The 12,310-nt window shown below is 36.5% G+C and overlaps 1 protein-coding gene across 1 annotated transcript in view; it reads right to left on the reverse strand.

The window, feature by feature from the left end:
- Positions 1-2,912, reverse strand: part of LOC106116058 (uncharacterized) — a 12,794-nt gene extending 9,882 nt beyond the window's left edge. Inside the window, exon 1 of the mRNA XM_013309795.1 lies at positions 2,498-2,912. Coding sequence (XP_013165249.1) covers positions 2,498-2,771 — 274 coding nt within the window. The 5' untranslated portion in view covers positions 2,772-2,912. The remainder of the gene's footprint in view (positions 1-2,497) is intronic.
- Between the last annotated feature and the right edge of the window lie 9,398 nt (positions 2,913-12,310).

The following is a 12,310-nucleotide window of genomic DNA, read 5'->3' on the forward strand; positions in this document are numbered from 1 at the left end:
AAACGTTTAACTTCCATTTTCCCTCCAATCTGCAGGAGGTTAACGGAAATCTCTTTGATCTCAGTCAGAAGTAGTCAAAATGTAGGTAAAATTAGAAGCGCCTTCTTAATTCAACTCCTCGATTTGCAGCCTTAGTGTGAAATGTTTGGACTACTGAAGGGTACAGCTTCAAAATTGGAAAATGCTTTAAATTCATTATTCATTCGGCTCTGTGCATATAATTGTTTCTTTGTTTTGGGTCAATGGTTCCATAAGGATCGGTTTCTATGAAAAAAAAAAAACCGGTACCAGAGTGGCCCCAGTATATGACGCACACGTAACAGGACGATACATGTCTAAACAAGTTTGTTCCTGCACGAGTCAACTTTGACTGTTAGGCTATGATTCAATATTTACTAGAAGATAAAACAACACAGACAAGTGTAATAGTCTGATTGACCCAAGGACATTCCGGGAAAGATTGCGTCAAATAACACCTTTGGTTTAGGTCATAATAAAGAATGATCGTACATCTGGCAAGGCTTCGTATCTTTTATATAAGGCTAGGTAAATAAAAAACCAATATTAATTCTTTAGTCTCAGTAGGTTCCAAGAAGTTAATTAGACTGACCATCTTATCTGTGAAAAAAGTGAGGTTGGGGGTTTTCGTCCGTCGTTTGTTCATAAAATGTGTATCGCTGCATCTAGGTAATCAATTATGTATTAGTATACTTAAATATAATCAAAGTAGGAATATATCGCAGTAGGGCAGGCTTTCCCAAAGTGGGCGATAACGCCCCCTTGTGGGCGCTGCAGGTCTCAAGTTGCGGGTTATAGTAAAAGTTTCGTTTAGAAGTCTCCGTTAATATACATATATAGATTACAATAATCAATTAATTTAATTTCAAGTTATAGTGGTTTTTAAATATTTGAAAATATAGGGGGCACTAAAAAAATATGTATTCTCAAAGTAGACAAAATAAGTTTGGGAACCACTGCAGTAGGGGGTCAATACTTAATCCTCAAGGGACCACTTATATCCTTCTATTGGGACTTCAATAAAACTGGATACAGAGAAAGGTTGTTGTCTGATATTACTATACGGAATTGCAGAATCCAAATGTCTTACTTATGTTGGTCGCATTCAAATTTTTTTACCAACGAAATATTCACGCTAAAAAATCTTATTGGTAAGATCTTAGTGGTTGTACAATTTTGTTTTAAAACGTTCTTTTTTTAGCTCAAAGTTGTCTTTTTAAACTTAGGCTTGACTAAGTTGAACATTTTGCACTTTTTTGTCTGCCTTTCAATTCAGCTTTGATATTTATAATGCATATTGTTCCTAGATGCGCCACCCTGAATAATTGATATGGTAGGATGTGGTAATTCTGTTCTGTTATTCGTTAAGGTTTCGTCAAGACAAATCTTATTATTCTTATAATGATTATATCTTAATATTCTTTGAATCATTTTCCTTGTTGTGTGTTTGGGTTAACAAAGTGAAAAATTAATTGCCACACGGTGAGTTTTGCTTTACTTAGAATTAGTGAGTGTCGTTATCAGTGACATTGCCGCAAAGTTCAGCGCTCGCAGTCAAGCGCCGTCGGCAGGCAGCAGGCGGCGGCTTGACGTCACGCGCGCGATAGCCGCGTTATCGGCGACGATGCCACATTTACCGAGTCTTGTTTCTGAGGAAGCCTCGAGTATTCGCTATACAGTAATAAACTAAGATATCCGCGCGGCCCGATAGAGCATGACCCGAACCGACCTTTATTCGAGCGAAGGTAATCATCAAAAGGCCGCCGAGCACGCGGTCGTTTGCGCTCGTCGTGTTCGCATTATCACCGCCGGTCGCAAGTAATTATTCATTAAACAAGGTCGCCACGGGTGCGAGGCGACTTTGAGCATTTGATTATTTATTGTTGACGTGAAGTAGAGGGTCATCTAAGTTAATTTCTTTGGACGCTCTTGCGGACGCAGCGGCGAGCGGCGGTCAAGTCTAATCAGTCTCGTCGAGCATTCGGCGCGCCACGTCGGACCTGTCGGCGGAATCGTATATGACGGAAGGCAGAATTGCGTCAGAGGAAGCGGCCTTCTTTACTGGCACCGTCGGTGAGGGAGATAGATGAAGAGAGGAGCGGAAGCGCTCGCCGGCCGTCGATGTGGCGACAATGCCGAGCTATTTGTGTTAAACGAGCGATTTATTTCAGTCAGTCGCAACGTGAACGTCCGCGTTGGAATTTCGGCCGCGAGGAATCCGATGCCGTTAGCTCGTGCGGCCGAGAGGCGAGCGCGTGGCAGCTGGGGGCTGCTGCGCTCAGCGTGGAGCCCACACCGTGCTCGCTGGCGCCGGTGCCACTATACGTACAAAAGGAAAATTCGAGATGCGGCTGACTCATCACCTCGGCCACGGCCGCCGCAGTTCACTTAGCAACGCGCGCGCCGGCACTCTAATGCGATAAATGTCTTTTTGCTTTCACTCGAAAAATAGAATACACATTTTGTTTCAACCTCTTACCTTGGCGGGATCGCGGTCCTAGTGAACGCGGCACATATCCGGCGCAGCGCCGGTGCTCACACACTGCATTGACACGGCAATATCCAATAGTGAACACACAAACGCTAGCGACGGGAGTCCGCGACGCGTGCGGTGCGGTCAGCGCGAGCGTCGGACGCGATGTCGCGCGCTCGCGGAACTGACTGCGCCGGCGCTCCATTTGGGTCACTGTCATGCGGTGGAGGGGCGGACACGTTCGCTTCTGAAATATTAGCGTCTCGCGAATATGTTTCATCGGCGTCGGCGGGCGTTTTCGCCTCCCGCTTGCACACACGCGCGTTGTCGCTCATTTTCAATAGAGACCGAATTTTGGCGTTCGCCATCTCCAAATACTCTCAGCACACTGCCGATATCAAAGCCTCACTTATGGCGCGAAACCTGACTGACGCAAAAAAGCGCGGCAAGATTTTAGCACCGAAGCGCTTAATAATTGTAATAAATTGCATTTTTGAACTATTGTGGTAATATTTGTGGAAATAGTGTATACATTATTGTTCTTTTATTGCTATAAACAAAACATTACGGATGACGATTAAGGCAATTTTTAAATAGTGCTGTTCTTTGCCAATTCAGCTCGTTAAAAATGAAAATTTATACGGTGGTATACCCATAATTATATATTTTATGACATATATTTTTCGTGGTAGTGGTAACTCGTTACTATAATTACGGCATAACATTCTTAGGGCATGGGCATATGTGTTTAAAACCAAGTCAAATAAGTAGCAGACTAACTTTGAGATTTGATGTGTGGGTTAGAAATCATACATGACGCCTACGCATTCGCAGAGCCTACAAAATACATTATGGTCTGTTATGTTGGTATTTGTCACCTTGAACATACTTAATAAATACAATAACTTGGTATACAATTGTCTGTTTGCAAAGAGTTTATTATAACCTATATGTTTTATTAATATGAATTTTTCCATCAAACACAATCTCTTCTACTAATCTATACACGACGTTAGTTCAATAATATAAAATTTATCTGATAGTTGTAATGCCATTTAGTCAAAAAGCCATTTACGATGCATTTGTGAATACAACCCTGTCTTTCTCTTAAAATGTTATTTAACGCATATCTTTTGAATCGTGTGTATGTAGGTATTGTCTTTACAATGTATTTTGGAGTCTTATATATTTAGGTCTATACATCTAGTTACGTCTGAGCATAATTATTTGATGTTGTCATACGAATAGTAGAACGATTGCGTAGTCCTACTTGTTTTGTTGTCTGGTCTGGCGAGGACGGCTGATTCATGAATTTCACGAAAATGATTTAATTCTGCGTTGTTTATGATTAACTCTATCAAAAGTTGTTCGGAAATAATTGTTACTGTGTCCAAAATCATATTATGCTTTTTAAATTATAATTGCCTATGTGTTCTTCCAGACTATGTTCCACATCTATGCCAAATTTCAGCGAGATTCGTGCAGCGGTTCTGGAGTTACCATCAAACAAACATCCATCCATCTCGCATTTTTTTAATATTAGTAAGATTAGTAAGAAATAAGATAATAAAGTTGGAATAGAAAATCGGAGAACTTTTTTCATGCATAGACCGACGTAGAATAAATGGCTGGATCAAGCTAGATACCACGAACAATAAATAAAAACGCCAGCATCTAAGAAAGTAGGCAGGTGTTACAAAATGTACAAAATTTGTCAAAGTCTCCGCATAATTTACGTCTTTGACTATTTATTGCTCATTATCCCATCACATATAGGGTTTTATAATTGTCAGTTTATTTATAAGCTCGAATGCAATCCTTTTTCTCAAATATTAATGAGTATTCATCATCTATACTAATATTATAAAGCGGAAGAGTTTGTTTGTTTGTTTGCTTCTTTAAACGCGCTAATCTCAGAAACTACTGGTCCTATTTGAAAAATTATTTTTGTTGGATAGTCCATTTGTAGAGGTAGGAAGATATATAGATATGCAACATTACGCTGAGACCAATAGTTTTTTTTTGAATTCCGCGCGGACGGTGTCGCGGGCGATAGCTAGTTAATTTATATAACGAGCCGTGTCACACTTCACTCGCCAAAATCGGTTAGAGAATGTAGGGAGATGTTTTCACTACATATACGGGAGAATTATAAGTAGGAAATGTATTTTACGGTTACGTCCATAAAAAATAATTATAATTAGTTTTAATTACTTTCTATTTCAAAATGATCTTGTATTATGTATAATTTTTATAAACAATATTGTCAAATACGCGACGTGCAGTAAGTACTGCAACGGTAAGCTACGGGCATCTCATTGCTCTCAGCCGATCCTTAGTATTGCCATCTTTAGTAGTCTTTAGATTAACTGCCTAATTACATTATTATGTATAGATATTTATTTATGATTCAATATTATATATTTGCCTGATATTTATGAGAGAGTGAGCACATAACATACTGTGTAGATACTCTATAGGAAAAACGACAGGAATGGTGTTATATAGCTGATTTGTTTAGTTACGTGACGTGACGTTACGAATTGGGTGATCTTTTTGGCCATAATAAACTCCTTTAAAAATACAGATCGGAAAACAGTTGTATTGTCAAGTTCGATGTAAATTATCGAAACAATACCTCGAAACGTTCGCTTTGCTCTATGTGATATAACGGTATAGAGATGTATCTTAGTCTATGCCTCTTTACAATAGTTGATGTGTTCATATTGATAGATCTTTGTAGTTTGTGGTACAAGTTTTCATCGACAAAAAAAATTGTAATAGATTTTTTTTAACTTCCTCGATTACAACTTAGGATATTAAATTACAAGATGTATCTCAATATTGCTTAACGCCTCGTTATCTTTTTCTTAGGCTTATTATGAGTCTCGTCTAAACTTTAATAACAAAGCAAGCTTAATAAATGACTAAAAGACCGTTATTTGATCAGCAGGTAAGACTTATCTTTTTATTGTAGAGATTGTTTTTGAAAGAACTTTCTCATTCATCCACGCACCCGCAGACCGTCTGACGCCATCTTGCCAAATTCCAATAAAAAAAATAATGATTTTCTATGCAATTATTCGTCAGCAAAATGATTTACAGATTCTTCAGGATTAAGTGTTGAATACATTGAGTAATAAAATTTCACTGACAGGGCTTTATATTCTAATTTATAAACTTTGTTATACATCCATATAAAATAATTTTTATTTATTGTTTGTATAACTTCTATTCTTCTTGATATAAGCAAGAAAGTAATGAGATTGAATGTGGAAGACTACAAGGGTAGGGGAAGACCAAAAAAAGTATGGAATGACTGTGTGAAAGAGGATATGCGCAAGAAGGGGGTAGACTCGGATATGACGGCTGATAGAGATGTATGGAGGAGAAGTACATATTGTGCCGACCCTCGATAGGGATAAGGGCAGGTTGATGATGATGTGTAACTTCTAAAATATTACACAATTGTTACAACTTGTACATTATTTATTTTGAATATATTCATCAGACTTTCAAAATTACTGTATATGAAATTTATTATTACGAAATATATTCGGTCATGGTAAGTTTTTATTTTATTAATTTCTATCACGTACCAAACATCGTCATAGATTGCTTCGAGCGTAGATTACATGATTATGGTATTAATATTTATATAACGTTTACTTCAATAAATAATTCAAGACAGACATAGGGCGATGGCTTTCTTCGTAAGGTAATAATAACAGCAAAAATATTGTCTTTTATTTTATAGCTAGCTGTCACGCGGAATTAAAAAAAATGAGTAGCTTGTGTTCTTCCAGAATATATTCTACATGTGTGCCAAATATTAACAAGATCCGTTAAGACGTTCCGGGTATCTTCTAACAAACAACCATTCATCCATCTAAACTTTCGCTTAATAATATTAGTAAGATTCCAAACACAGATATAAAATACATCAGAATATCTCAATTGGTGACGAACTCCGAGGTTATCTAAACTTTAACAAAGCAATTGTAAACGTAAAAGCTATACTAGATGAAGCCCTTGTCCATAAGGCGAAGAAGTTTATGTAATTAAAATTATTTATATTACATTTTTATAATACTTTTGAGTTTTATATTATCAACTTGATTTGTGGGACATATCGCCAAAGGTGTTATGTAAAATTATACAACATCTTTGTTCATTAAATTTCAAAACAGAGTACAGAGTACGTTTCATGAAATGGTCTGGTCATAAAATGCTAATCAAAATTTTTTTAATGCTATATTTTCTAAACATGTACATGATTAGTTTAGAAGGCAATTTGTAAGGTAAAAATTATTTTCCTCTATCCTGTTCTAATTGTATGGAGGTTGAGAGTTGATAAGATCAACGCTAGTCTTTATCCAATCGAAATACTGGCCATCTCAAACTCTTTGGACAGTTACAGATGATAAAAATAGTCGCCTAATGTCAGGCAAGCCACTTCTTTTTAGAAAAAAATTGTAGACAATCCTGTATCCAAAAAAAGAATACAAATAATTATCATATATCTCGGTAGCACCATAAAATAAGATACTTATTTAGATTTTTATGTAAATAAACAAAATTAACATGTAAAAGATATATATAAATTGACAAAAGTCAACTAATTTTGTAGGTTATCAGTAATTACATACTGTGTTATTGTTTTAAAACTTCTAGATAATGGACTTCACAAATATTGATTATTTTTTTGTAAACGAAACTTTGTCTCGGACATCACAAGTCGTGTTATTTTATGGCCTTATTTTACGTTAGTTACTTATTCTATAGTTAGAAATATGATAAAATATAAATGCTGAAATACTCACCGAAAATCATAAGCCGTCATCCCACTATGAAGTAAAACGGATAAAGACGGCACCAGTCTCTTTCAAACGAGGTCGTGTGCAACAAAAAGTCACGCAAACAAATAGAAATATCACAAATTTTATATCGAGCAGTACTCGACAGTTGGCGTGTAGCACTATTTGACAACTTATTAAGAAGCTGAGTTCACTGAGTTGGTGATTGAGAATTAAAAAAAAATAAGCGTAATGGGTGTCTGGGCGTGGCGGGGCGGGAGAGGGCGTAGCGCCCTTAGCGCCGCCCCCTGACTCACGACCAACAAAGACTTTGCCGTAGGTAACACGAATTGTTGCAACATTTGCCCACTTTTGTAATTGTTGCAACATAATCACTGTATTCCAGATCTTGGACTATTAAACATATATATAATAAATAACATAATGAAAGGATAGAGTTTAACAATTTTACTGAAGACATTTTTATAGTTAACTATCATGTCTTAGCATTTGATTTCATTATGCGTCATATAATAGCAGTCATTATCTTAAAAAACGAAATATTTTTGTTCATTTTCCATTGCGTGGTTTGCACCAGTATAGCATTGTAAAATGCAAAGCGATCAAACAATGTACAGGTACGTTTGATATAAAAGTACTTTAGAATGTGATTTGAAAAAAATCATACTTAAACCAAACATTTTTAGTCAACTATTAAACTACTTTTCAACATAATGAGGGCTTAATATTGTAATGGAAACGCTCACTTGAAATTTTATATACATAACTAGTTGATACAGTTTTTTTCCCTACAAAACAGCATTCCTTAGTAACAAAAATATTGTATTCTTTATTGACCTAGCAGGAATTGACTTTATTTTTTAATTACTTGTTTATCTGTGCTAGTTTTCACCGATAATGTCACATTATTCAGAGTTGTTTGTGTGTCGAGTGGCGAGTGGTGACCTCGTGTTTTATTTGTGTCTATAAGTCATTGCAATACGTATCCATGTCCGCGTCGGCGTCGGCGCAGGTCATGCAGGTGACTCACTAGTGCGGAGAGGGAGTGTTGTGATGACGTCATCCGACCTCCTGTCCTCATATTGGCTCCGTGCTTTGTTTGCCAACGAAACTCTGCCCCCGGTCGATTCCACGAACTCACCGTTCATGATCCGAAGCCATATTTTATCAACACATTCGCGCTTTGCAGTTCGATGTATGTTCCGACGCCATCAAGGTTTGATCACATTGAGGTTTAGCTTATCTGCTGTAATCTTTTTGATTATTATTTATAGTGACAGATAATTAGATCCTTGACATGTAACTAGGTGAATGTACTAACATTGTTAACAAATTGAGAATACGATATTTATTATTAATTTTTAAAATTGATTGTGACCTAACTTCTGAAAGAAACTTAATTGATTTTAGATTTAGAACATAGCGAGAAGAGGATTGATGGTTTTCAACGCTTTACACTCGATAAAAATTAAATTGAGTCGTTCCGAAATTAATAAAGAACGAAATGTTGCGGCGACGCTGCATGCAAGCCGCGCAGCGCTTCGGGCGGGCGCGGGTGAACGACCGCCAAACCGCGCTAATCCGCCATCTTGGATTCGTCACGGAGAACGCGCGTTATGTCTTTCGCTTTGGACTTGGCAACACCATTCAATAACATGATCATGCCATTTGCTAATAGATTTTACATGTTAAGTCAAGGTGAGACAAGTTTAGATATTTTAAAAAACATTTGCGTTTGTTGACAAAATAAAAGCTCAAACTTTATAATTTTTTTTAGACATGACGTGTACAGCCAAATTGAACGAATCAATTAAGAAATTTTTGGGAAAATATATCAATTACTAGAATATAACATTTTTATGTATTTGTCACGAATTTAAAAAAGCTTTGCTCTTCACAGAACTTCATTTCTGTCATACTACTGGTTCAGAAACTCATAGTTGGAAGATGTTGTATAATCCCTTGATGTTCAAATCTCATGTTGTGATACCTCCGTGTACGATAACGTGATAGCCCCGCTGTAAATTTGGCAATAATCATCCAGGCAACAATTGGCTCTCTATTAGAATGTAATTTCGAACAAAGTTTTCCTCATCGTTGAATATCGCATGTAGGTGACATTCCTCTGGCAAAGGAGAAACTTGTCGCGCGGCATGCAGGGCTCGCCCTTAACCGACGCCGAGGTCGGGTACCGTTGTTGCTAACGCCTGAGGCAGTAAGGGCTGTCTACTCATCTTGTCTATGATAGAAGTGATATCAACGATTTAAATTATTTTGTCAATCTATGTTCATCGACTGTGAAGTTAGCGGAGAACTTTCGACAGAGGAACTGATGAAGGTTGAGTCTATGAAGGATACATAACCTACTCATTAGCTATTACATTAAGATATTTCTCTATACGGAAAACATGAAGATGGTTGCGTTTGTATATTGTTTTGCAAAAGCTTTGTGTCACGAAAGTAGGGGAGGGCAAAGTTAAAAATCTATTATATTTTTACATTTCAATAAATTTTGATTAAGACTAACTTTATGTTTGATATTAAGTTAATATTTATTGCAACCCTAGATGACTTGAATCTCAGAGTACTGTATTCATGAAGTCAGGCACGATCCTATTGGAACAGCTCTCAAACGCCGCCATACCACATCATTTATTTAGATTTTAGAACATTTCAAAGATTGTTAGACGTCATGCATACATTTATGATATTGTCGTTATGTCCGTCTATTTTATAAATAACTAGGCCTTATATTTGAATATTTTAAAAAGAAAAATATAAGTTTATGGAAAAAATTCCAAATATCAAATGATCAACTAGGCAAATAGACATGATGTAATTTTGTTTTAAATATGTCATGATTAAAACAAACAACACATTCTATATTTGGCGATCTACCAATAATATAAAACTTGTGAATCAATTTATTATATATTAGACTTGAAAGTCTCTATGATGCCCAGATGAAGTCTAGATGACGCTGAAGCATCATCAAATCATTGAAATTACATGTGTAGTATGAAACGAAGGCTAATTATAAGAGAGTAATATAAGAAGGACTAATCGAGGGCTCAAAAACCTAATAACCAAAGCTGAAATGATTGCAACTTTGTTTCTCGAAGGTTTAAAAAACAGGCTTATGTTGGTGGAGTGTGTTGGCGATTGCGATGATATTGATGGCGCGGTATGAATGACCGGCCTTGAGGAATGCCGCCGCTCATTGTAAGCAGATTCGCGGCGGCCAACTTGCACGGCTAGATATGGCCGTATCTTCGAGTTTCATCGGGCGCGCGGGGGCTCACGGGGTGCGCGGGGAGGGTGCATGCGAGACGTAGTTAATTGGATGGTACGCGTTTCTATTAGCTTTCAATTTGTTATGTCTTCCTGGTACTTCATAAATATGTAGGCAGTTTTTCGTACGTGTACAGTCAGCGTCATATAGATCGTCACAGACAAGATATGCAAATATATAGGTACACCAAAAGTAATCAATTATATCGGTACAACAAAAGTCCTCAAAATAATAGATACATTCACCCTGCTCAAATACATCGGTACATACACAGCGTCAAATATATGAGTACATGCAAGATGCTCATAAATATCGTAGCAGCCACAGCGTCATAAGTAACGAAGCAGTCAAGGTGCGCAAAAATATCGGTACATTTGACAAAATTGAACTCTATCTCTATATACTTGTGATACAATTTGGAATAAACTACTTCTGTTACATTCATTTGACACTATGTATTAACATTATAGGTTGTCCGGAAAGTTCGTTCTGATTTTCGATGTAAAGCTTACAATAGACTGTAGCTGAAGTGGATTCATTTTCGGATTTCCACTATTATCAAACGTCACAAAAATTTATATATTGTGAATAATTTCATTTCATTGGTCGAGATAAAAACTAATTTTTAAAATTTTATCCAATAATAAAAGACGTTTTAGGTATAGAGTCGTACCAATATAATTTAAAAACATTTCCAAAAATTTAAGAGAACAGGGTTTCAATTTTCCTTATAAAGCGGCACGAACTTACTGCTACTGCATAACGCTTAAATATAAAAGTTTGTCACGCCGAATATGACAGATACGTAATAACTAATGTCAAATTTTGCCTTGTCACAATATAAACTAGTTTGGCGCAGTATTCTAGTATGTTTGCCGTAATATGTAAGTTTACCGGTTCGAATCTCAGGATACTTTTTTTTTTATTTTATCAATCACGGGGTTATTTTTTCATAACCAGTAAAAATTTGGTAATGTAAAATTTTGCTCGACAATTTTTTTTATAATTTTCGCTGTCGGGTAGAATTTAAATAAAGTTAACAACAATTAGGTCAGACCATCGCGGGTGAAGTGAGTGGGCGGAGCGTGGATTGTCTTAGCGGGTTTTAAGAATGGTACGCGCGGAAACTATACGTACAAGTGTTATCTACATATGTGTGCGCGCCCACGCACACTGGAATGTTTATTGCAATCGACCAAAAATTTGATGTAGTTTGGATATTGACATTCAGTTTTTTTTCTTTGTTTCTTAAATATAATCAGTATCAGTAAAAGGTAAAAGTAAAAGTGTTAATTTTACCGATACAAGTTTAACAAACATGAGTAATAAACAAATTACATGCCAATAGCATCGCTTTATCTCCTTCATTTTTGTTTGAAATAGAAAAGTACTTTAACGGTCAAACTCATTAGTCCAAGGCAATATCAAAAAGTACCTAATAACTACGGCGATAGAGTTTAATTACATGTGCTTCGGTATTAAAATTAAAAAGTTTAAATATCAAAAAAAAATAGCGGCTTGGGATTTGAACCGCCGGCCTTACGTACAAACGGCGGCGAACGGTAAGGCCACGAGACCAAACTAGCATATATGATGACAAACTTAAATTTGATGTTGGTTTTATCTACCTAGTATCTGTCATCCGCGTCGAACACTTTTAGTAAATTTTGAAAAATGGTTTGATGCAAAGTGTCAAATGAATGTAACAGA

Source organism: Papilio xuthus, unplaced genomic scaffold, assembly GCF_000836235.2.
Source record: "Papilio xuthus unplaced genomic scaffold, Pxut_1.1 DF827777.1, whole genome shotgun sequence".
Classification (NCBI taxonomy): domain Eukaryota; kingdom Metazoa; phylum Arthropoda; class Insecta; order Lepidoptera; family Papilionidae; genus Papilio; species Papilio xuthus.